The sequence below is a fragment of the Urocitellus parryii genome, chromosome 8 (genome assembly GCF_045843805.1).
Source record: "Urocitellus parryii isolate mUroPar1 chromosome 8, mUroPar1.hap1, whole genome shotgun sequence".
NCBI classification, from domain to species: Eukaryota; Metazoa; Chordata; class Mammalia; order Rodentia; family Sciuridae; genus Urocitellus; species Urocitellus parryii.
The window spans coordinates 52,246,773-52,273,961 of NC_135538.1; the positions used below are offsets into that span (position 1 = coordinate 52,246,773).

General features: G+C 35.3%; 2 protein-coding genes across 3 annotated transcripts in view; one reads left to right on the forward strand and one right to left on the reverse strand.

The window, feature by feature from the left end:
- Nucleotides 1-14,485, reverse strand: part of Cdc40 (cell division cycle 40) — a 49,123-nt gene extending 34,638 nt beyond the window's left edge. The window contains exons 1-3 of one of the 2 annotated variants that reach the window (XM_026389666.2): nucleotides 14,459-14,485; nucleotides 14,012-14,261; nucleotides 2,053-2,139 (exon numbers count right to left, since the gene is read on the reverse strand). In XM_026389666.2, coding sequence (XP_026245451.1) covers nucleotides 2,053-2,139; nucleotides 14,012-14,200 — 276 coding nt within the window. In that variant the 5' untranslated portion in view covers nucleotides 14,201-14,261; nucleotides 14,459-14,485. Of the gene's footprint in view, nucleotides 1-2,052; nucleotides 2,140-14,011; nucleotides 14,262-14,458 lie in introns of those variants that run through there. The other variant, XM_026389667.2, reaches the window with a different exon arrangement.
- A 690-nt stretch (nucleotides 14,486-15,175) lies between these two features.
- The window catches only part of Wasf1 (WASP family member 1), a 57,683-nt gene continuing 45,669 nt past the window's right edge, over nucleotides 15,176-27,189 (forward strand). Inside the window, exon 1 of the mRNA XM_077802045.1 lies at nucleotides 15,176-15,201. The gene's annotated coding sequence lies outside the window, so the exon portion shown is untranslated. The remainder of the gene's footprint in view (nucleotides 15,202-27,189) is intronic.

Genomic DNA, 27,189 nt, shown 5'->3' on the forward strand with positions numbered 1-27,189 from the left:
TTCCTCATAAAAGCCTACCCAATCATCAATACCAATACTATTAATATAAATAACAGTATTAACTACTACTTGTTAAATGCCTGCTCTGTGCTAAAGCATTTCCTAACCACATCAAACATGATCTCAGGACAGTAGAAATTATCTTAATTTTATCTGTAAGTAAACCAAGAACATTCAAGGTCATATAAGAGATACCAGGTAGTCTACTGAGCTCAAAATCTCATGCTCTTCACCTGGATTGTATTTTCCATTTCAAATACTACTTCTTTCATGGAACTTTAAAAAGAAAAACCGGAAGCAATCTCTCCTTAAACTTGAATAGTACCTTGGAGGCATTACAGGCAATAGTCTGGTATCTACTTTTTCAAAAAACACACTTAGCACACACTCTTTGACAAAATACTAGCTTAAGGAGAGGGACTATACCTTGCTTTTAATATGTATCCTCAAAATACAGAAACTTGAATTTAATCTAGCAGAGTTGCTACTGGCACCTTCTGCCAAGTGATTCAGATCCTAGTCATAAAGCAGAGTTCATAATTTGTTATAGCACAGATGACTGACTCATTTGGCAATGAGGAAAATGATAATTTGGCTTCCATTTTAGATCCCATCACTTCTTCCTTAAATTGTTAACAAGTGTGGAAGTGTTCCAAATGTAAACTGGTTTATATATTTAAGATGGGGCTCCCAAATATGAAAAAAAAAAAAAAAAGAGCTGAACATTAAAGTGTTGATAATCCCACAGAGAATGAATGATAGGCCTATTTAGGCCTTATGAATATCACCACAAAAACTTTTAACTGACCTTTTAAATTTTTCTTCAAAGTTCTGGAAACTTATCATTACACAACAATTTAGTTATGCATAAGATTTCAAAATTCAAAAGCAGACTTCATAGAAAATAAGTTGACATCCAAATGTCATACACCACACTAATTCCCAATTTTCTCAATTTAGTAGCTTGATTTTATTGAAGTACTTTTTATTTTAAAAATCATGAAGCATATATATAATGTACAACCTCTCTTCAATGGGCCAGCTGAGACAATACATAGGGATTTGACACAGCCTCCAGTTTAACGAGCTAGAAGGATTTAAGAAATAATGGAATAAAACTTAAAATGTACTATAGGTTTTGCTTACTGAATGCTCAGAGAACAGCTGAAACATTACATCTCTGGCTGTGCTACATATTCAGTGGCTTTCTTTTAAGTGACTATGGAAACTGAAGTGGGTAAAGTATATGAAATAACTGTAGGATTCTGATATATCAGAAAGTGTATACCATAAATAAAAATTATTTTAAAAGTACCTCATTTTCTACCAAGATACCATATAATATAGCTTCTTACATTTACCTTTAACATGCTTCTTAAATATTCTGCTATTAAAATCTAATATTTTATAATTTTATACTTTTCTGGCCTTTGGGTCAATCAAGCACTCTTTTCCATTTAATATTTAAAAATGTTAACTTCTTCTACATACTGTCCTATATGGATAATATTCCAAGACCTCCTTAAATGAACAAAAGGAATTATTTTTACTTTTTTCCTCCCCTCTGTTTTATTAAAGCTTCTATTACCATTTATACCAAGAGAAAAAAAATCTACTATCATACTTTGTTTCACTCAGTATCAAAGTATGTTAGTATGACATTTCAGAGGCATTTTTAACCAAATGTTTCCTACTATACTATGTACTAATGCTAATAAAACAAAATTTTTTTCTTTGTGGTTAATTACAATACTTCCTTGTCGATGGCAAAGGAACAGTTACGTTCTCATCAAATATTTTCAGATTACCTTTTACAAAAGACATAAATCCATAGTATCATATATTTCTATGCAGATGGAGAAGCAGCTGATTTTAAAAAATATTTTCACAAAAACATACTATTTATATCTTTGGAGAATAGAAAGATATATTTTCCAAAGGTTTAAATAGTATACTTTCATGAGAAAACTTTAAAATTCACCAACTGTTTGTCTTCTTATGTATAATTTAAATCCTTTAGCAAGAAGCAGAACCTTGAATATGTTTTCTTACCTCAGGAGCAAACATAGTCTCATAGGTAGGATTATATTGAACTTCTTTGACAGCAGGGTCAAGGTGAACTCCAGTTTCTAAATCTTCCTAAAAGAAAACCAAATGAATATTAAAGACTGGATAAACAATTATTTTATTTCAGATACTACATCAAACTCACACCCGTATTTTTTAACACCAACTTTATGATTATTACCTTAGTACCATATGGTTAATAATTCTAATAATCAAAGATTAATAATATATATAAGTATAATATAACAATCATTTTCTTTTCAAAATACCATTAAATTTTTAATTAAAAATTAAAAATTTCTAAAGAAGTTAACACTACCGAAAGTCTTAGAGTTTCTAACTCTTCTTTTTTATTAACTCAAAAAACCCTGATCCTCCGCTGGTTGCAGTGGCACACGCCTGTAATCCCAGCAGCTTGGGAGGTTGAGACAGGAGGATGGAGAGTTCAAAGCCACCCTCAGCAAAAGCGAGGCACTAATCAATTCAGTAAGACTCTGTCTCTAAATAAAATACAAAATAGGGCTGGGGAAGTGGCTCAGTAGTGGAATGCCTGAGTTCAATCCCTGGCACTCAAAAACAAACAAACAAACAAAGCTTGATCCTCTAGTTCCAAATTCAAAACAGGCACTTCTTTTTTATTTAGCAAACTTTTTAGATGTGTAAACAGATGGCACTCTCTTAGATATGGCAGAAGAAACAAAAGGAAACAGCAGGTTCTCAGTCTTCTAAATCTGAAGTCTTACAATCCATGTCAATGTTTCAACCTTCTTAAATTAATTTCCCAGGTTAATGAACATAATAAAAGTCTCATTTTCACTGCAGAATCACTGGCAGTCTATCTTTTTAACCCTACCACTTAACAAGTATACATCAATTCCCAAATTGGCTTCTCCAGCCTGAACCTCTCTCTTGAACCCTACAGCCTTATATATTCACACCACTGGACCAGGCATCTTTTCTCCCATGCCTCGTATCTAACAGACATCTCAAATTATGCCTGGTCTCCCGGCCCCAACAAACCCTTCTAGTCTTCTCTAAGTTAATCATGATTACATCATTATAGTTGTTCAGGTGAAAACCTCAAGTTATCTCTGACTATTCTTTCTTCACACTCTATATATTCAATCCATCAGCAAATGTGCCTTCCCTCTATGTCCAGAATGCAACCACTGCTCATCACCTCAATTCAACTTAGCATCTTGTATCTGAGTCATTATAATAGTTAATTAACTGCTTTCTGCCTTTGCCTATGCACAGCCTCAATCCACATAGGAAATCAAGGCAATTCTTTGAAAATATTAGATTATGTTATTGCTGTACCCACCCCCTGTATCTTCCCCATTCAGAGTAAAAGCCTGATAAAAATCTATAAGGACCATTATAGTTATTCTCAGAAAGAGGTCATGATTTCCCAGGAGAGTTTTACAGGGCATTTTTTTTTTTGTCATCCTGTTTTATTTCTACTTTTTTCCTCCCCTCTGTTTTATTAAAGCTTCTATTATGTTTTATTAAAGCTTCTATTACCTTCTATTATTCTGACCATTCATGTATCAAAAACATATTTTTCCTTTAGTTAGGGTATTCAAGCTGTATTGAGAATTTTAAGAAAATTAAACACCTATGAATTATATTTCAGTAATGCCAGCTTATAAAATTGCTATTATAAAATAAGGATCCTTAGTGTAATATGTTGAAAATCCACGCTCCATGATCTGCCCTGCCCCAGCAACTTCTGTCTTCATCTAGCTATGCTCACCTTACCCCAGCCTCACTGGCTCATGTGTTATTCCTGGAATATACCAAAGGACAATCCTGCTTCAGGGGCTCTGCATCTGTTCTCTCTTTTTGAAATATTTTCGCCTAAATATCCACAAGACTTTTCTCTCTTTTTAAATCTCTTGCTCAGTTTTTTTTTCCTGCTTTACCCTTACCTTACTTTATTTTTATTCATTTACCATCACCTGATATATGCATGTTTATTATCAATCTTCCTCCATTGAAAATGTAAGGTACACAAGGTAGATTTTATATGCACAAATGTACAATCAATCCATAGGACTACTGCAATCATGTTATCATCTTTACTGCTGGCCTCTCATTGATGGTAGAATACACCCGTAAACACCATACATTGGAAGGGACACTGCAAAGTTTGCAAAATAGGTGGAACTTCATAAAGTTGACAGTGATATAGACAATACCACAAATGAATGTCTGGTAGTTTGGTTAGCCAAGGAGTAAAGAAAAACCAATAAGAGAAATAATATCACAGGCACACAGTTATTGTTCCAAAATCTTACCACTCTTAAAACATCTTACAAAAACTCCTTTACCAAAGCAGGCTATTTATTTTCAAAGATATAGTCTATCAGCTATTATCCTGAAACTTCTCTCCTGTCTAGTTTTAAAACTCTCCATTTCTTGGCTTTTTCTTATCTTTCTCATGACTTCATTAATTCCCCCCAACATTTTTTTTTTCAGCCCTGACTCCACTCCTGGCTTTTGGATGTTCAAATCCAACTACCTACTGAATTTCATTATATATGGATGTGACAGCATGAAACACCACCCTAGAGAACATATCATTCCCCCATTACTCCATCTTCATAAACAAACCAGGCACTCAGTCTTTCTCATTCTACCTGTGAATATTTCTCCAGCAATCCCATTTCTATCCTCCCTGCCCAAATTCTAGCTACCACTGTCCTCGTTCAGAGCTTCGGCACATCTTGCCTAGTTTATTATAGTACTCCTTATCTGGTTTAATATACCCCCACTTTTAACACATTACACTGATGATTAATTTTTTTTTTTTTAAATAGCAAGCACTCTGATGCTTTTTGTGCCAGCAGCATGTTACTGCCTTGTATCACAGGCATTCACTTTGTTATCTGATAATAAATTATCTTATTTTCCCTGATTTCTTCCCATCTTCTGGCCTTAGGAAAACTGCTTTGTTGTCTACAGTCCTAAAGAATGTTGCATTCTTGATAGTACTTGTGATATCTTATTGGTTGTACATAGCAATTACTTACATTTTAAATTCTTACTACCTAATAGAATGCAGGGCATTCAGCACATGTTCAATAAACACTTGTTAAATTACAGGGAAGAAAGAAAACAAATCCATAGAGAAATTAAGTAGGATAAGGATAACTAAAGATCATTTGGCAATTACATTACAAAAAACCTTTGCTGCAGTGATTTGGCCACTGAGGTGGACCACAGAAAGTCAGCAGCAAGGAGTATTGGTATATGTGAAGATTTAGATAAGAAAAGATTAAGTCTGAGACATAGTCAATCATACTGCTAGAGGAAAGGAGACAGCAGAACACACACACACACACACACAAAAAAAAAATAATGAGGAGATAATGAAAGGTATCCTAGAAGAAGAGATGATAGAATCCAGGACATAGTATGAAGATTAACCTGTGAAAAGAAGGCTCTCTTTGAGATGGTGGGTGATAGATATTTAAAAGTGCTGGGAGATGCTTGGAGTTATAATTGATCATTTAATTTTCTTTGTGCACCTTAATAAAGCAAGTACATACCTTCAGATTCATTTATTCATTCAACAAATATTAACAGTATGCCTAATATGTGTCAGGCACTATTCTAGGCCCATAGAAATGAAAAAAGATATTTGTCTTTGTAGTTTACAGAGTAGACAAACCACAACTCATTTAATAAATAAATGAACTATACATTTTGCAAGAAGAGGGTAAGTACTGATAAAAGAAAACACAGATGTGCTGGTGTCAGAACAGACACATTATTTCACATAATCTTTATAACACTTTTGTGAAGTACTGCCAAGATTAAGTCATTTAGCCCAAGGTACTAAAGAATTAATGATAAAGATAAGAGAGTTTAAAGTAATCACAATAAAGAGACTCAACTAGCAACAAAAGGAAGAAAAATCATTGGCATAGGAACTAGGTATTATCAGACAGGGTTCTTAGTTGCAAGCAACAGAAATCCTTATAGGCTGATTAAATGCTATTGAATCCTTATGCATTTTTCTTAAAATTGCCAGGAGGGACAAAGAATCAGCTTTAAGAAGCAGGCAGAAATAAAAGGTGAGTCTGCAGATGGAATCACAATTCAATCAATTATATCACAGAACCAATTCAGTGAAGATGATTTTTCAAAATCAATGCTAAGTTGCTATTGCTGCCAGTGGTTGCTGAAACTACTGGTGTGAGAAACTGGAAAATGTTGGCCAACACTGTCACTTAAAATCCTGACCCCTTGTTTCTTTGCAGATTAGTTTCAGACTAGAAAGTTTAGGTGGGTACATCTGTTTGGCTAAGCTCAAGTACAGCTCTGAGCCTGAGTTGAAAGAGAGCTGGACTCTCTATGAGGAGGTGCAAATGCTAGGCCACCTAAAAGATGACAATTACTTATCACCCTAGAATGCACTCCAGAGTCTTCCCTGATTACAAACAGCATCTTGCATTGAGCTCAATATCAAACTTATTACTATAAAATTAAAAGGTTACATACAAATTGCTTAAACTGCATAAAAACTAAATTAAATGCTTTTCCTTCTTAATACTGAACTCCGAGTGACAAAGTGCTTAAAAAAACAAGAAGTTTAGCCACCTTCAAATCTCCCTGATGGATTATAGAATATAGTTGCTAGAACCACTTTATCATATGGGTTACCAGATCTTTCCAACTAAGAGTATCTAAAATATCCTAAATTTTAATGATATTGAGCAGAGTATCACAAGATACCAATTTTTAAACTCAAAGTACAATTTTTAAAAATTACCCTTTATATAAGCAATAATGACAATAAACAATACAAAATAGATCCCAGTCTGGCTCCTACTAAAATTATAGAACAAATTGAACAACTCTCCAGAAAATGGGCTGTTAATTTTACATTTAATTAGAAGAACTTGGACAATACCACAACCTTGTTTTAATACTCATGAAGAGTTCAACACCAATTAGGCTTGCATTTGGAATTGCTACAGAATTACAAAAGATTTCTATTTAGTTTCAATTATCCACAAAAATTAAAGTGCAGTATAACTGAAGGGCACTCTATGGGTCTAATAAGTTTAAACGTTTATCTTTTGTTGACTCAAATTAATTTGAGAATAAAACTAAACAATATTCCTTTTTAGTCTTTTTTGCATTTCTTCCTGTGTACAAATAAGGAAACAGACATGAAAAGACCATGTACACTGCAAAGCAGATGACAACTATTAATCATTATCATAAAGTATTTCTCAATTTATGGCATAGGTTTATCCCCCCAGAAACTGGAAATGATAAGGCTTCTTCTTTTTTTTTTAAGAGATTCTTTTTTAAAAAATTATTCTAATTTGTTACATATAGCAGTCTTTTTTTAATATTTATTTTTTTAGTATTAGGTGAACACAATATCTTTATTTTATTTTGATGTGGTGCTGAGGATCGAACCCAGTGCCTCATGCATGCTAGGTGAGTGCTCTACCTCTGAGTCACAACCCCAGCCCAATGAGTTTCTTAAAACAGGAGTTTAGATGATGAAATAAGAAAACAGAAATCTGGATATCCTTTAAGGTTGGGCCTTAACAGATGTAGAGGAAAAAAGGTGATTCAATTGGGAATTCACAAATAACAAGAAATATCATCCAAGAAGAAATTAAAATCTGTGCTTCAAACTGAGAGGCATAATTTTCATTTTATTCAAGTTGGCTATGCTAAATGAAGCAGGGAAGCCCCTTGAGGAAAGTAACATAGTGATTGACTGAAATGAGATAAAGCCAGGTTGTTTTTATTAACTTATTTTTTTTTTAACTTTAAAGCAAGTTAATAAGCAGTTCTGGTAACCCAATAGGGCTTATCATGTTTCTAAAGTGATGATTTATTTCCTTTGATCATTTTTAGTGCATTTTAATTGTACATAACAGTGGGGCTTCGTTGCTATACATTTGTACCTGCACATAACATAATTTAGTCAATTTCATTCTCCAGGACCTCACCTTTCCCTCCTCTTCTCCCTCCCCTTGATCCCTTTCCTCTACTCTACTGATCTCTCTTTTATTTTCATAACATACCCACTGCCTCTCCCTGCTTTTCTCTCTAGCTTCCACAAGAGAGAAAACATACTACCCTTGACTTTCTGAGTCTGGCTTATTTCATAGAACATAATGTTCTTAAATTTGATCCATTTTCCTGCAAATGACATAATTTTGTACTTCTTTATGGCTAAGTAAAACTCCACTGTGTTTATATACCATGTTTTCTTTATCCATTCATCTGCTGACAGACACTGAGGCTGGTCATAATTTGATTACTGTGAGTTGTGTTGTTATAAACATGGGTATGTATGTATCACTATAGTATGCTGATTTTAATTCTTTCAGATAAATACCAAGGAGTGGTACAGCTGATGGTCATATGGTGGTTCTATTTCTAGTTAAGGTGATGACTATTAATGTACAAAATCTGACATATCATTCACCATTATCTTGTGTAAGATGTTTGTTATGTATGTGTACAAAAATATGCACATGTGTGTAAGCGTGCGTGCACATGTGCGTGCACACACACACACACACACCAGACAAAAATAACTAAAATAGGGGTGAGAGAATTTAATTCTTGGATTTTAAGAAAGTGAAGGTATGGGTTAATTCAGACACAGGGTAATTTATAGGAGTAATTACTTAACAGAAACTGAATTCATAATTTATAAATGATGACAAGAACAGGAAAAAAAATCCAAAAGAATGGATGTCTACCATACTGTACTTTCTGCCTTTCTTCTTTTCTGCTAAATGTACGTAAAACTTTTTAAAAAAGTTATTGCTATAGTTGCATTTCACAAGTTTTATTGAATATTGTTTTCTTATTGTTCAGTTTAAAATATTTTGTTATGCTTTTTTTTCCTTTGGCCTATGAGGGGCTTTGGTAACTTTTGGTAAGTGCAATTTCACAAATTTCAAATATGAGAATTTTAGAATTACTGTTTTGTGACTAGTTTCTAGTATAAATTCACTGTGGTCAGAGAATGTCATCATATGTGATTTAAAATTTACTGAGACTCATTTATAGACTGATAAACAAATCTAGCCCACAGTCTGTTTTCATGCTAACAAGCTAAGAATGGCACTTACATTCTTAAACATTGCTCAAAAAAAAAAGACAAAGAAAGAAGGAAGTGACAAAATTATATGTGGTCAATACAATTTAAAATATTTATTATCTGGTCTTTTACCCAAATTCACCAATCCCTGGTCTTGTATATGGTCAGTTCTTTAAAAATGTTTCATTGGTGCTAGAAAAACAATACTCTATATTAAGTAAGGTTATGTGAAACAGTTTGCTAATACAGATACAGATGAAAACAATATTCTAAATTAAGTATGGTTATGTGAAACAGTTTACTAATACAGATACAGATTAGTAAACTGTATCTTTAGATATTGTTGTTCAAATTTCCTGTCATTATTGATACTTTCTGCTTGTTCTATCAATGATTAAGAGGTGTATTAAAATCTCCCACTGTGATTTATACATCTGTCGATTTCTCCTAGTAGTTCTGTCAATTTTTGCCTAAATATTTTAAGCTTACATTGTTATATACCTTTGTTAATTAAAACTTTTATTATGAAATAACCCTTTTTTGTCTCTATTAATATTTTCTTAAAGTCTATTTTATTGATCTTAATACAACCAGTAACAACTTTCTTTTGGTTAGAATTTGGTATATCGTTTTTCTATCTTTTTGTTTTTTATCTTTCTGGACAAATAAAGAAGGAAAGAAAGAAAAAATAATGCCATGTTTACAAGTGGTACAATTTTGTAAGCAGTAACACTGAAAGTTAAATACTTGGAAAAAATAATGTTATTATTAACATCATAGCATAGAAATAATAGGCCCTTAGAAATACTTGCAACAAAACCATGTAAAATCTTGATGGATAAGACTATAAAGTTTGAAGAAATTAAAAAATCAAAGACTTAAATCAATGAGTAGATTCCAAAAATGATCTACGACTCAATGTAATCTCAAACAAAATCCCACCTGGGTGTTAGCAGAACTTTACAGGTTAATTCCAAACAGTATGTAGAATTTTGAGGGCCAAGAAGGGCCAAAACATTTTTAAAAATCAACAACAGAAAGGTGGTGGGGGGAGGAAATTATCCTACCATATATCAAGTCATAGATTTAAGAATATTCATACCATGCAGTACTTATCTAGTATACACTATCCTCAGTAACAGACACACACACACACACACACACACACACACACACTCCAATAAAAAATAAAAGGGGGAGGGGAAAGGAATGAAGGAATGTTTGCACTATATACAAAAATTAATTTTATGTGGATGAATTAATTAGATGTGAGAAGCCAACATGTAGCATTTTCAAAAGAAAGAATATTTTCATGACTTTGGGTTAAGGATTTCTCAAACGAGAAACAGAACCACAATCCATAAGGGAATAATTTAATAAAACCAAATAAACAATTTTGTTTAATGAAAGACAAAGAGAGAGAGAGAGAGAGAGAGAGAGAGAGAGAGAGAGAGAGAGACAGACAGACACTGAGAGAAGACAAGTTACAAACTGAAAAAGTTTTTTTCAACAAACTGACAAAGGATAATATCCCTAACAAATCAAAATGACAACCCAAGAGTCATTTTTGCAGAGGAAAAAGAAAAAAAATCAAGTCACTAACACAAAAATGAAAAGATGCTCAATCTCATTAGTGTTCAGGAAAAGATAGATTAAAACCACTGCATAATTTATTTCCTGCCAAAATACTTGCTATTAGTCACAACACAATTTGTTAGTTACAGATGAAATTATCTGCATGCTTCATATCTCCTTCCCTCCTTCCTTGGTAATTTTCCAATCTTTTGCAATCATTACTTTTACTGTAATGACTGGACAAATAAGACTCCAATCTCCCTTCAGCCACAACCCCCTACCCACCACCACTTCATATAAGGAAGCGTTGGTGTTGGTTCTCAAACCAGCAATAAGAACACTACTCATCTCTCATCATGCAGCCCAAATTGCTGGGGAGACTAGCCCCAGCTCTGCTTCTAATGGTATCTTACGTAACCTTTCCTTCTGGATTTCCTTTTTTATTGAACTAACTCCTTAGTGAACTAAGTAAGCTCTAAAGACCCTCTTCAATCTTGCCACTGTCCACCCAGCTCTAAAACTCAGATTCTTAATGTACATATTTTACTAAGACCTTTCTTCTTCCATTTTCCTATCAAATATATTTCCTTTAGTGCACTAGGCATTGGAAACATAAAGGAATAGACACAAGAATCTCTGGGATCAAGAGCCTCACAGACCAGAAAAGAGTAAAAAGTTAAATCCAGCCATGTAGCAAGTGCTACAGCTGAGATAAGGGGCTCTGGTAGACACAAGAGGAAACAAGTGCACTGAGGCTGAGGAGCAGCAGAGTTTGGGGTGTGGAAGTGGCATGAGGCAAGGGATTTTCAGGCAGAGACTAATGTGGGCAAAATCTTGAGAGGAAAAAAGAAAATTGGGCTTATGGAACTTTTTTAATAAAGATTTCAGCATGGGATAACAGCAGGCTTCACATGCTACATAAAGAACTTACAAATTATCTAATAGGCAACATAGTGTCTTTGGGCAAGGAAGTGATATGATGAAACCAGAATTTAGAAAGAATGTTCTAGAGGCATCATGGAAGAAAGAATGGAGTTGTGGTATGGAATACTGGGAGATAAAAAAGGAGAAAGTACAAAGACCAGTTAAAAGGCTATAGTTGTCTGTAGAATGTTAGGTTGTGGAGTCATTAATCAAAATGAGAAAAAGAGAAGTGAATTTTGAAGGGAAAACACTGAATTGGAGGTATCCAATCATTCTGGAAGACATACTTATTAGATCTTGAGCTAGGAAGGAGTTTAGAATTGGAAATATGAATAGCTGACATATATTCAGTGTTTATTGTGTGCCTAGTACTGTTAAATTTGCTTTACAAGCATTAGGTTAATTCTTGTAACTCCATGAGATGGAAGCTAATGTTAAATCTACTTTAAAAATGAGAAAAATTGGCACAGAACCCTTCAGTAACTCATCCAAGGTCACCAAGTGGTAAGTACTGGAGGCAGGATTTGAATCTTTTGATTCTTGACACAAACCTGTGCGAATCACTCCACAGTGGTCACCTGAGAGCTATCAGAAGCAGAGAGGGTGAGGGTACAGGAGAATATGTGAAGTGTAAAGAGGACTAAGGAAGGCAGAAGAGGGCACCAGAAAGCTAAGGATAGACAAGTGGACATCAAAGGGAGACAGCATTTTGAGAAAGAGGAAATATGTAATATTGTCACTTGATGAAGATTCAAGTCAGATGGCAGAACCTGACAACTGAAAGGCCTGGGACATCATTCTGGGAGGTTAGTTTTCCAAGAGGCTAAGGCTAGACTGCTTTGGGTTAGGGAGAATGGAAACAGGTGAAGAGAGCTCCAAAAGACCTGCCTGTGAAAGGAATAAAGATTAGGAGGGTACTGGAAGGTTTTAAGTTGGGACAGTTTTGTTAAAAAGACAGAATTCCAAGCATTCTTTCATGTCCATTAGCAAAAAGTAAAATTCATAAATAGCTCATTAAAAACCTATGAAAAACTTCTTAAGTCATAACAGTGGACTTGGGGACATCTTACAAAGGAATTTTTGTACAGGCTCTTCTCCACACATTGAGCTTCTGATCAGCCACTTGGAGTTCTACTCTCAACAAGTGGATACTCTCACCTAGCTAGAGACATATCAACTTCTCCTCACTTCCTGAAACTAAGCTCTCCACTTTCTCAGGTTTGCCAGTTACCTATGCCTAGAAACTCTTTGCTTCCATGGGCTAGCTTTTTGTTCTTGGAAGCACCCTTTTCAGGGTGGAGGTCGCTGATCAACCTACCAAAATTATACTCCTATCAAAATTATTCTCCATTATAGGGCTGGGGTTGTAGCTCAGTGGTAGAGCACTTGCCCAGCATGTGTGAGGCACTGAGTTTGATTCTCAGAACCACATACAAATAAATAAAATAAAGATCCATTGACAACTAGAAAAAAATATTTTAAAAAATTATTCTCCATTATGGTACCTTATTTTGTCCTTGATAGTACTCCATTCAACCTCTAACTACTTTATTTGATCACATTTAATTGGCTGCCTCTAACACTAGAATATAAGATGCCTCCGGCCTCTGTAGCTTCAGTTCTTAGAACAGTTCCTGGTGAAAAACAGGTGCTTGCTAAATGTTTGTTAAATGAACTATCTGACCCAATTTCTTCCTTTATCACCTTCCTCCATTAGATCATGCATTATTTTTAAACCCAATAGCTTTCCTCAATGTATTAACAAATACAGTCACAATAGCTAACATTTATTGCACTCCCACTAGATAGCTGGCTCTGTACTATAAGCTTTATTTGTACAATTTCAATTATTCTTCTCAATAGTTCTCTCATATAGATAAGTGCTTTAAAAATGATCACAGTTGTACAGGTGAGGAAACAGAAGGTTGTATAACTTGCCCAAGTTCACACAGGTGGTGAAGCCCGGGTTTAAAACCTAGTTCTTCAAAACCAAAACAAAGTCAGGCCACTGCTCATTTCGAGTGAAGGCACATACCTAAGTTTGTGATATCTTGATCTAGTTTTATTTATGCTATGGGATTACACCTGCCCTATTTAAGTCATATCCCAAGCTCAAATTTCACCCACTTTCCCCACTTGCTTTCTGAAGGTGAGAAGCCAGGGCAGCGAGTAATGGAGAACTGTCCCCAACTTCCAGTTCACAGCTTCTCCGGAGAAAGATGCAGGAGGGATCGAGAGACCTACGCGTTAACAACTATCTCTCCGCACTAAGAGGTATCTCAGGACTTAACAGGAGAGCGGGGATTTTGGAGCAGAAGCCAGTTCTGGCACCGCATCAGTGGCCAAAACACTTACCTTAACTGCCACCTCCGGAGCCGAGTCCACCGCCACTGTCAGAGAGGGCTTGGCCGAAGGCGACTTAGTCAAGTGCATGAGAGAGTCGGCGGCTGGCAGCGGACACCTACTGCCCTCACTGTCCGAGTCCGATTCGGACCCTGAACCCGAACCATAAGAAGCGGCCAGAGCTGCAATCGCAGCCGACATCGCGGCAACAGATCCTCTGTACAGACCAGGCCCGGACGGAAGAAGAAGCGGCTCCCAGGTCCTGACAGATCACGGAACACATTATTTACCTCCTTTACTAAGAAATAATCCATAACATTTTGAAACAATAAATTAATCATTACAATAACTAAAATCGGACCGGTAATTTTGAAAAATATAGGAATGTAGAGATGATCATAATAGTTCATAACTTTCAGGACCTATTTGGTTAGATAGAGACTAGGAGTTCTGAAATACCTTGAGGCCGCGAGGTCCTGCACTCCCGGCTTGCAGCGCGGCGGGAAGTACGAAGAGGCACAATGGGAAGTGTAGTTTGGATCGAGGGGGCGGTGCGGTGCAGGAAAGCCTCCCTTAGACCCCGCCCCTGAATGGATGGTTCATTCAATTGGCTATCATCTTCCCTCATTCCCTGGCCAAGCACGGTTCTCTCCGTCCCCCTCCCCCAAACTAAGGATTGGGTAATACCACAGAGCCTCAGGAAAGGGGGAAGAGCGATCTTCGCCCCCTATGATGGGTGAGTGGGCGGAGGCTGAGTTTCCCACCACCGCAGTACCTGGGCACTGGGGGCTCAGGGAGAAAGTGAGAATCTTAGGTTCTAAAACCTATGGGTGTCCAGTAGTACCTCCCGGGGGAAAGGATGGGAGATTAGATAGAGTGAGTGCTGCGGTTCCCCCTGCTTCTAGAGCGGATTCTGGCGCCCGGTTGTGGAGCGTCGCGCGCGGGGAGGGGGCGGGTGGGGGGCAGCGGCGGCTCGCGGTGTTGTTCGCTCGCGCATCGAACACATCGTGGGTCCGGCGACCGGCAGGCGCCCTAGGCGGCATTCCTGGTGGCCCGGCGCTTCAGCCGCTACCCGAAGCGGGTTCCGCCCCGGAGCCCGACGCTCTTGTGGGCTGCAGGTGGAGTCCCCGAGCTGAGCGGGACCGGCGGCCGCCGCCGAAGCATGAAGAAGGGGTAAGGCTAGAGCCCCCCACGATTTCACGGTGAGCGCGAGTCTCTCAGGAATTTTTTTTTTCGGGGGAGGGGATCCTGGGAAAGGAACTCTTCCTACCGACCCGAGCAAAGAGAGGTGTGTATGGATCTCCGGTCCGCAAAGGTTGCGGGGATGGATGGGCGCGCCTCCCCCGCGATGGCCCCCACCCCCATTCCGGGTTTCCCGAGCTCCCGCAGCCCACCAGCCACCCGGGCTGGGTGCCGAGGAAGCCGGCGGCGGGTGCGTCTGGATCTGGGTTGCACCGACTGGCTGGAGGCAGTTCTGGGCGGAGAGACTGCGGGTCTCACCTGAGGTGCTGTGGTCTGGGATCCCCTGCCCACCGGCACCCACGAGCCGCCCCCGTGCCTCCTCGCCCTAGGAGAGGCTGCAGCCCGGGATAACGGAGAAACCCCGGCTCGCTGTACGTGCCCGAGGCTCTGTAAAGCAAGCTCGTGCCTTAGCGTGTTTGCGCTGTGGATCTGTCTAAAAACAGAATGGTAAAGCGAGTGCGGGCATCCTTTTTTCGTTTGAAGAGGCTAAGCGGTGCGGTCTCTTCTGATGCCTGTTAATGGGGAGGTGCCTCGGGCAGAGTTAGGGAGCCGCTCACTGAGCTCTGATGTCGACAGGACTCGCCCATTGTGCCACCCAGATAATTATTCAACTATGCAGCATCCATTGCACCTTTCCCATTTTTCTTTTCCCCTTGCTACAGCATGCCCCCTAGCTTCGATACTCTGACACCTCTTGCACTTAACCGATGATGAACTAGAATAATGATGAAAAGAAAGCATATTCGACCTGAACATTCACGACCTGTCCTGTAACCGATTAATTAATTAATCCCCAACTGAAGTAGGTACTTTGATACGACTAATTCTAATACTATCCCTTTTTATATAAGGTCTGCCTTGGATTCTATTTTTTTTTAAATTGAGGGGGGGTAGTGTTAGATTTACATGTTAGCCGAGTCTTATTTTTTAGTTCAGTAATTGATTGTAATCGATTTATTGGCTATTCAACTGGTCTAATGCTCTTCAATTTGTATAATAGATAACTTTCATTTTGATAATTGTAAATATCATTGTATAATTACCAATGCAATCTAAGTTTAAACTCTCAGGAACAGTTTGCCTTTTAAGATCTAAGTTTCTGTTAGAAAAAGTACTTATTTATAGTGAATATTTGAATAAAGAACTTGATATAAAATCTCCCAAGTTTGAATAGGAAAAGTTTTGTATTTATTTTTTAGCAACAGAATATTTTATAATCATAGCCTTACGTTGAATGAAAGGAAGGATTTAACATTTAAGGTGGGGTCTTAATAGATCATTCTTTAGTTTATCTGAGTTTTATTTTTATTCACTTCTTTTCTTTGCAATATCATGTATTTGCTTGTTATGGATTTTTTTCTAATTTTTCTAACTTCTATCTACAAGAATGAGTAGATGTCAGTTTTGCACGATCTACCTGAAAAAAGAAGTATTATTTTGAAAGCATAAGAAACAATTGTTGGTTATAATGTTGCAGATTACCATTTGAGTCTCATGCTTTAAAAATAAATGTTTTACTACCGAAAATGTTTTCTCTTCTTTTTGTAATCTACCTTTTTCATCTTTCCTTGTTTTAAGCTTGTTGCATTAACCCTTTTCATGAAAAAGGAATTGCACATAGACATTGCAGATACAGTTTTAAGGTACAGTAATTGTTAAATGGAACTTGGAAGAGGCGCACACAAAAGTTGATGATGTAGAATCAGTTGTTTGGTTACGAGATGACCTTGCAATTTACAAAATGGACACTGTTTTGCCTTGGTTTCCTTAAATGTAAATGGAAATAATACTTATTCCACTAGGTAGTGTATATAAATTCTGTAAAGATGTTTTTATGGTGGTTTAAAGAAAATGTGAATGTTTTAATTAGTGATAATGACCATTTCAGTGTAAAATACCATCAAAAATGTTTTTAGGATTTCCCTGGCACTTTAGATTGGCTGATTTACATTGATTTTTGCTTTGGAGAAATATGGTTCTAAATTGAAGAATTTCTTTTTTGTTGTTGTTCTTTTTTTTTTTTTATTGGTTGTTCAAAACATTACAAAGCTCTTGACATACAACAGTTACTAATAGGGCATTATGTAAAAATGTGGATGTGTAACCCATGTGATTCTGCAATCTGTATTTGGGGTAAAAATGGGAGTTCATAACCCACTTGAATCTAATGTATGAAATATGATATGTCAAGAGCTTTGTAAATTGAAGAATTTCTTATCAAGCGTTTTTAACTCTAGAATTACTAGTTACTATAGCTAATACATGTGTACAGTTATAGTATAGGTATAAATAGTTAATACTGATGAAAACATGTGATTTGGTAGAAAATTCAGTCAAGTTTGTGAAAATAAAATATCCAGAAAATGTTAAGGCTTTTTCATTCAAAATTTTTCATGAATCAGCTTGGGGATATTGCTCAGTGATAGAGTGCTTACCTAGCATGCATGAGGCCTTGAGTTCAATCCCGAGCATGCAAAAAAGAAACAAAAAATTTCAAGTGGCACAATCCAAAATATATTATTGTGATCACTTGTAAGGTATGGAGCTACTTTGTTTACTTTTCAGGTTGGTACATATCCATATATTCACAAATAATGTAAGAATATTGTATAATACTGAAAGTATACATTTTGCTTAAATTTAGAAATAATTTAAGATGTCTTTTTCAAGTATTTGATTTTCATTATTGTAGTAGATAGTAGCTTTTGATTTCCTTATTGGAAAGTCAATTCAGTCAACTTTCATAGCAAAACTACTTCTGAAAGATTATATTACTAGAACTTTTGCTGAAACAATGTTTTTGGTTACTTTGTGGTAAGACTTTTTTAAAGTGTCTTTAAAATTACAATTATAGGCTGGGTGCAGTGGCACATGCCTGTAATCCCAGCAACTGAGAAGGCTGAGGCAGGATGATTGCAAGTATAAAGCCAGCCTGGGCAATTTAGTGAGGCCCTGCCATAAACAGACAAACAAATAAATAAATGGGGGTGAGGGGTGTGGCTCAGTGCTTAAGCATCCTTAGGTTCAATCCCTGGTTCCAAATAAATAGATAAACAAGTAAATTACTGTTACATATGTTTTTTAAACAATTAATTTGATTACAATTTATATATTTTTAAAAATGATGAGCAAAAATATAGTAGTCATTATCAATTGGGTAAATACAGTTAACTAGTGGTTTTTCTTAAAAGAGCTAATCTGAAGCTTATTGTCATAAATGCGTGGCAGCATAGTGTTTAGCAGATAGCAAGGATTCAGTTTTCTTTGTTGAACAAATAAAATGAATGAGTGAGAAATAGCCACTGAATTAATATACTAAGTGAAAATTGTTAAAAAGATTTATCAAACCTTTTAATTAATGCAACAGTTTTATCTTGAAAAGTGAAAATAGTTTTTGGAGGTTCTTTGAGAACTTTTACTTTTTAAAAAAAAATGTATTATTTTATCTCTTTATAATCCTTTTACCACAGCTTTTTAAACTAGTACTAGATACTGAATAATGTATATGTTAGCTACTTAAATGAAATATTAACAATTTTCTTCTTATAATTCATTTAATTAAAATGTATATTAACTTTTTGTTACTGAATGATATAAAAATGTTTTTCATTCTGACTTAAGTTTTCTGGTGAAATGTTAATTAAAAAGATGGATGTAAATTAAATCTTGTGCAAAATGTCTTGAGTACATAATTTTAAAAATAAATGATCCCAGAGGTAGAACTTTTTATAAAATTAAGAATCTTGTGTTTTTAGTTTATCATATTCAGCTTAGAATTTTGAGTCTTTGTGTGAGTTGGTAGTCCTAACTTAGAATGGGACTTATTATATCCTTAAAATATAAATATAAAGTGGTTTAGAATCTGGAATTTATTTTTTCAGACACAGTATGCTTGGTAGTTAGATTCACAGAGAACCCACTAAAATATTTTTAGCCTGTAATATACCTGAATTATAGGACATGCCATTAATACTAGACAATTATAAACTTATAATAAATACTATAAAATATTTATAATACCATGACAGTTTTGTCTTGGTATGGTCTCCTTCACCCACTGGATGTGAAGAGGAGGATATCCTTCCATTCACTGAGTAGTCTAGCTTTATATCATCTAGGGCAGGAAGTTGGGGTGTGATAGAAATTGGAAGGAGGTAGGGTCTTCTACATGACTTTACCTCTCAGGGTTTTTTGGTTTTGTCAATTGTAAAATCAGAAAGTTGAAGTAGATGACTTCTGAGTCCCTTTTAGCTACAATTAAAGTTCTAAGGCACTTGAAAGATCTAGATAACTTCTATTTTTTTCGGGAGGGGGGCATGGGGTTCCCTTTTTAATATTACTACTTACATACTTCCTGTCAGGGAATCTATTCTGGATCTACTTCTGAAAAAAGATTATAGTTCTAATTTTTTTTCACACTGCAATTCTCATATGCAAGACTTTTTAGTTTATTGTTGTTATGTTTGCTTTTTTATTTTGTTTATTTTAATTAAAAAAAAAAACTTCTAGCACAACCAAGAAATGGAATGTTGTGGGGTTTTGACATAGGTGTGGTAGAGTTGGAGACAGAGTGACAAAAAAGAGTTTATCGACTCCTCAAAGAAGGAGACAGTTTGAGTTGTTTTGGTTTGGTTGATTGTTTAGCTTTGCTTTATTTTATTTTTGTTTTCTTCATGCCTATTCTTTAAGCTAAATGGATTTTGAGTAAACAGAATTAGTACAGAATACCAGACAAATAGTTCTTTTGGACAGCTGGTAGGAAAGATCAGGGTGCTGTGAGAGAAGGGGTCATGAAACAGCTGTTTGTCGTGTACATTATTTTGTAGAATTTTAAACAATTTCTTATTTGAAGATTAATGATATTCACTGCTAATGTGTAGCATCATCTCCTAAGAGGAAAGGAAGTAATATTGCATGCAAGTCACTTTATACGTACTATTAAATTTATTTTATTTAATTGATATCATAGATCTATAAAGATTTTATGGAATTGAGGGAAACTGAATTGAACAGGTTTTTGTTCTGCCCAGAAGTATTTCAAGTTCTCTTGGGAACTACTTTCTCCTTTCCTCAATAAGTTACTGTTGGAAAATTCATTTTAATGACTAGATAATGACAATTATACCTACCTGCTACCCTCCCCTCATTTGCAATTGATTAATCTAGTGTCAAGCTAAACCAGTTATTCATTTAGCACATAATTATTGAGAGCCAACTGGGTGTCAAAAGGGTAGGTCTTTAGTCTCTTAGAGTTAACAGTGCAATAAGAGACACATAGTGAATAAATACACACATTCACAATTAGAAATTGATGAATGCTATAAATAAAAAGAAGGAAACTAATTTACATTGAGAATCAGGGAAGGCTTTTTGGAAGCAGATTAGTGAAAACTAGGTGGAGAGGGAAGAGGCTATAAAGAAAATGTGAGACAATTTTATGGTGGGGAAGAGCTTGGTAGTTCAAAGAACTAAAAAACAAAAAAAGGAAAAAGAAGTCTAGAATAGATGAAGCTCAGTAAGAGGATTTTAATTTAATAGAAGCTAGCAAAGGTAATCAGGAGCCAGAATACACAGGGCTTACATAAAGTCTGGTTCTAAAGGGGTTATGGATTTTTATTATAAGTCTGTTCAAGAAGCACTAGAACAGAGACCCTGCCCCTAATAGAAGAAAAAATAGGCCCAAATCTTCACCACATTGGCCTAGGATCTGACTTCCTTAACAAGACTCCTAAAGTGCAAGAAGTAAAAGTCAAGAATTAATAAATGAGATGGATTCAAATTAAAAAGCTTCTTCTCAGCAAAGGAAACAATAAAGTAAGGAGAGAAAGCCTGTAGATGGGGAGAAAATCTTTACCACATGCGCCTCCGATAAAGCATTAATCTCTAGGATATGTAAATAACTCAAAAAACAATACCAAAAAACCCCCCAATAACCCAATCAATAAATGGGCTAAGGAATTGCACAGATACTTCACAGAAGAAGAAATACAGTTGATCAACAAATATATGAAAAAGTGTTCAACATCTCTAACAATTAGAGAAATGCAAACCAAGATTTGCATTTCTAAGATTTCATCTTACTCCTGTCAGAATGGCAGTCATCATGAATACAGGACAGGCAATAATAAATGTTGGCGAGGATGTGGTGAAAAAAGTACACTCATACATTGCTGGTGGGACTACAAATTGGTGCAACCACTATGGAAAGCAGTATGGAGATTCCTCAGAAAATTGGGAATGGATCCACCATTTGCACCCAGCTATCCCAGTACTCAGTTTATATCCAAAGGACTTAAAATCAGCATACTACAGTGGCACAGCCACATTAATGTTTATAGCAGCTCAATTCATAATAGCTAAACTATAGAACCAACCTAGATGCACTTCAACAGATGAATGGAAAAAGAAAGTGTGGTACATATACTCAATGGAATATTACTCAGCTTTAAAGAAGAGTGAAATTATAGCATTTGCCAGTAAATGGTTGGAGTTGGAGAATATCATGCTAAGCGAAATAAGCCAATCCCACAAAACCAAAGGCCGGATGATACTAATTCATGATTATGTGGGGTGGGGGTGGGGGACTAGGGAAGAATAGCATTACCTTAGGTTAGGTAGAGGGAAGTGATGGGAGGGAAGGGGAAGGGATGTGGGGATAGGGAAGATAGTAGAGTGAAACAAACATTATTATTGAATGTATGTATGTGACTATATGACTAATATGATTCTGCAACATGTACACTCAGAAAAATGAGAAATTATATCCCATCTATGTATGATATATCAAAGTGCATAAATGTGTTCTACTGTCATGTATAACTAAAAAAAAAATTTTTTTTAAAAAGAAGCCAATGAAGACTTTAAATAAGGTTAATCATTGGATCATACCTATACAGTTTATAAAGAGCATGCTGGCTTGGGAGGGTGGGTGTTAGGGAAACTGATTCAATATTTCTATAGTTTTAGACATTTGCACTGAGTTGGGTCACTCAAGTTTTTTTCCTGAGTCCTAAATGCCCAGGGGGTAGATAAGTTTATTTGATTTCTAACTGATGAAGATATAAAACACTGAAACTCTTAATTGGCCTGTTTCTTGCCATATGGACTAAGTAAGAACAGGCATCTAAAGAAATAATGTGAAGAGAAGCACATTATAGAGTCCTGACTTTATTCAAGTGCCTTTGTCCATGGTCCTGAGTTAGGAATTCCAATAAACACCCTGGTATCTTTGTAATAAGTCCTCATTTTTGCATGAACTAGTTGAAATTCTATTTCTGGTACTTGTCAACTAACCCAAACCTGTCATATAGTTTTAATTTGTACAAGGTCAAATGACTAATAAAAAGGGAGGTGGAATTTGAACATAGACTTGAGATCTCAAATTTTTTTTTTTCTTACTCCCCTGTACTGCCAAAGTACCATTTTGTAAAATTAAGGATTCTAAAGGAATTCAAAGGAAGTAGATTTTGGGTGTGCCAATATCTATTAGATGATGATGGCAGCAAAGTTTTGTGGTGTGTTTTTTTTGTTTTGTATTTTGATATGTTTGACAGTATTCCAGCTTCTTGCTATTCTTTTCCTCCTGAGTAACAATTGCTCAGGTCTGCTCCAATAAGTTAATGTTTTTTTGTAATGACTAAGTCATTTTGAAAGAAGAACAAAACCTTATGTGTTGGACATGCATTCAGTTGTTTGGCTTCTCTAACAAAAATTATGAAGTCTGTTGTTTTTCATATTTCACTACAAAAGTAAGCTTTTGTAGTTTTTTTTTTGACAGGGATGTCTGTTTTCTTCTTTCTCTCATAAATTTGTATAACAGACATCTACTAGAGGTTATGCCAGAGAATTGTGGAAAGGTTAAGCAAAAAGAACAGGAGGAATGTTTTGTATTTTAGTGGAGATCAAAGACTAACACCCATTTTTTAAAAAATCAAAATAAAAGCTCTGTGTAGTACATTATAATATGTGGCTAGAACTTTTGTCACTTTTATTGATATATTCAAAGAATCCTCATTTGGTCTAATTGATTTTCTGTTTTCAATTTCCTTGATTCCTGTCCTAATTTTTGCTATTATTTTTTTCTTCTACTTGTTTTAATATTTACATTACTCTTCTTTTTCAGATTTCCTTGGGTGGGAGATTAGATTGTTGATTTTATATAGTTCTTTCTAATATAGGCATTTAGTCTAATATAGGCATCCCTCTTATCACAGCTTTTGATAAATCACACAGATTTTGAGAAATTATATTTTCATTTAATTCATAGTATTTAGAAACATCTCTTGAGACTTTGAACTATGCATTATTTAGAAGTATGTGTTTAATCTCCAAATATTTGGAGATTTTCCATCTATTTTTCTGTTGTTGCTCTCTGGTTTAATTCTATCATGCTCTTCTGAAACCATACATTGTGTGGTTTCTTTTCTTTTAAAAATAAGGTTTTGAGGTGTGTTTTATGATCTGAAATTTGCTTTGTCTTGGTGAATGGTCCATATGATCTTGAAAAGAAACTCAAGCCATTGTTGGATGAAGAACTATATACATGTCAATTAGATCCAGTTGATTAATGGTGTTACTTAGTTCAACTATGTCATTACTGATTTTCTGCCCAGTAGATCTGTCAGTTAGTAGTAGAAGATGTCAAAGCCTCCAACTGTGATAGTGGATTCAGCCATTTCTCCTTACAGTTATATTAGTTTTTGCTTTACATATTTTGATACTATTGTTAAGAGCATATGTATTAAGGATTGTTATGTTGTCTTGAAGAATCCATCCCCTTTATCATAATACAATCTATTTTTTTAATCCCTGATAATATTTCCCTTTTTCAGAAATCTCTTTTGTCTACAATTGATATTGCTATACCTCAAGCTTTTTTTAGGTTCATGTTTGTATGGTATATAAAGATATTTTTTTAACTGTTAATTCTTTTTATCATTTATTTTTTGTTCATTGTGAACTGCTGATTTTTGAAGGAGATATCTTAAATATAAAGATATCTTTATCCCTTATTTTTAATCTACCTGACTTTATATGTAAAGTTGGTTTCTGTAGACAATATATAGTTAGGTCTGTTTTTCCCCCTTTTTAATTCATTGATGGTCTCTGCTTTTAGCTGTTGTATTTGGACCATTCATATTTAAAACGGTTATTGATATAAGTGAATCAATATCTACCATATTTATAACTGTTTTGTATTCTTTGCATTTTTTTTTTAAACTTCCTTTTTTTTTAAGTCTTCTCTGACTTTGGGTATTTTGTAAGGTTTCATTTTCTCCCCACTCTTTGCATATCAGTTATATTTTGTTTTAAAAAAATTAGTGGTTGCCCTAGAGTTTTTAGAGTTAATTTACAATTCATCTAAGTCTATATTTAAGTAAAAAAAAATTTAGCCCATATTAAGTACAGAAAGATAATGGGATGACCTATCATCAGTTGAACATGAATTTTAATATATGTTTCTTGAGGTAGGGGTAAATTCTCCAACCAATTTCATTTTATTTATTTAATATTTGTTTATTTTCTTTTGAGACAGAATCTTGCTATATTGCCCAAATTGGTCCCAAATTCCTGGATTCCAGGCTCAAGTTATACTCCCACTTCACTCTCCTGAGTAGCTAGGACTGTTTTGAATATGCCACTCTGACCATTCTTCAACTAATTTTAAATTTATTAAATTCACTCATTGAAAGTCTGTTATAGGAGAGGACATGGTAGGACCAAAATCTGTTGATTAAAATAGTGTTTACTATCTTTATGAAATCTTTGGAGGGAAAAGAAGTAATTGCTTAAAAAGGGCTTTTGAAATAAGTGTATTAATATGGGTGCTGCTGATATATTTTAAGCCCTTAGATTAGGATCATAGACAAAGTTATGGTTTACATATTTAATGAAATATCCAGCATGGTATTTAAATATTTCTGATATGGTTAATGATTAGAATAAATAATAAGTATTTGTTTTTGTTTTCATCAAATTAGTTTTATTACTTTAAATTTTTAAATGACTCTCTATACCAGTCATGTTGAACTTAAAGAAAGGTGGTGAGATTTATTGAAAATTAAGTTAATTATTTTTAATTTGTGTGTGTTTATTTGAATCTGTTCTTCATTTGCAGCTGCCTCAGCAAATAAAATTATTATTATCTGTAATTAACTTTACTTGGGGACGACAGTGAAGTATTTACATTAAGTTGGAGATGTTGTCTTAAGGTGGGTCTCACTTTTAAGAAATGACATGGAATGAGTATACATAAAAATAAGAAAAGATCCAGGGTCTAAAATTGTAGTATATGTTTCAGGAATGCAGACTGAGAATGAGATAGAAGGAAAGCCATGGACTGGAAGTGTTCAGAATGCCAAATTAAGAAAATGCTTAAAGGATGGAACAACTATGACACTTGATGTTAGTAGGTTGAGTGAGAAGAAGCCTGAGAATTAACTATTGGTTATAAGTAGAAGATAACAAAGCTATCAGGTCTACCTGATAGCTTCTACCTGATAGCTTGTGTGAATTTGCTTTAGTCCAGTAGAATCCAAGATTTTCTGCTTGCGTTTTTCCAAAAAGATATTTGAAATACTATATATTTTATCCTCTTAAATATTTAAAGTTGATGTCTAGTAGTAATATGGTCAACTCATTTTTTGTGTATGGATGGTAGAAAATAATAAGCATTTTTATAGCATGAATATTGTCTATAGTTGAAATAAGTAGCTAATGTTATTTGATGAAGTAGATTTTTGAGAGTTCTATTGAAATAATTGACCTATAATAAACTGCAGTTTGATCAATTCTCAGGAAGAGAATTCACTCAGGAAATAAATTGTACAATTGGATGAATTTTGACTTTTGGATTCACTCACCTATCGAGATAATGAACTCTCAAAGGTTTCCTATTTCCCCTTGGTAATCCCTGTTTCCTAACCTCTTCCTACTTCTTCCATCAATCCCAACTATGGGGAGACTGCCAGTGCCTCGCCGGGGGGTCCTTCTTCTTGCCCAGGAGGGTGTAAGGCAACAGAGAAAAGAAGTCAGAAATGAGTAGTGAAGAACAAAAGACACAGAGTCAGAAATGTAGTTTTAAAGGAGAGCACCTGATAGCCCACATAGGAGCTAAAGCTGGACAATTAAATATTGGCTCCTGTGGTTTATTTAAAGGGATATATCAAAGGCAGGATAAGGTTTCAGGGGTGGAGTCTTGCAGTCAGCAGGTTGATTGGCATCCTTGTAGGTCACACCCATCTCTGAGAGGTTGTGTGACTGCATCTCCTGTGCTGCGTGAGACCTGCATCAGAGCTTGAATAGGGTCACATGTGTCTGGGCAGTCTTGACCAGAGGAAACTTCCTCTGGAAGTTCTCAGACACCAGATTCTCCTATTCACTTGGCTGCCATGCTGATGTAGTCCATACACAGCCAGTGGATGGTTCTCAACTCCCAATTCCTTCCCTAAGCAACTGCTAATTTGCTTTCTGCCACTATAGGTTAATTTGTACTTTTAAAAGCTTTATATGCATGGCACGTGTAGGATATATCTTTTTTTAAAAATTTTTTTCTAGTTGTAGATGGATAACATGACTTTATTTGTTTATTTTTATGTGGTCCTGAGGATCGAACCCAGTGCCCCACATGTGCAAGGCAAGCGCTCTGCCACTGAGCTACAGTCCCAGCCCTATATATCTTTTTTTTTTGTTTGACTTCTTTCATTTAGTGTAATGATTTTGAGATTCATCTGTATTGTTACATCATTAGTTTAATACTACTCCATTGTATTAATACTATTCCAATGGATTACAGTTTGTTACCAATTCATTTGTTGATGGACATATGGATTGCAGGTTTGACTTCTATAAAGACAGTTGCTTTTAGCATTCATTACAAGTCATATTTTTAGATGTATACTTTCATGACTCATGAATAAACACCTAGAAATAGAATGAAAGGGTTATGT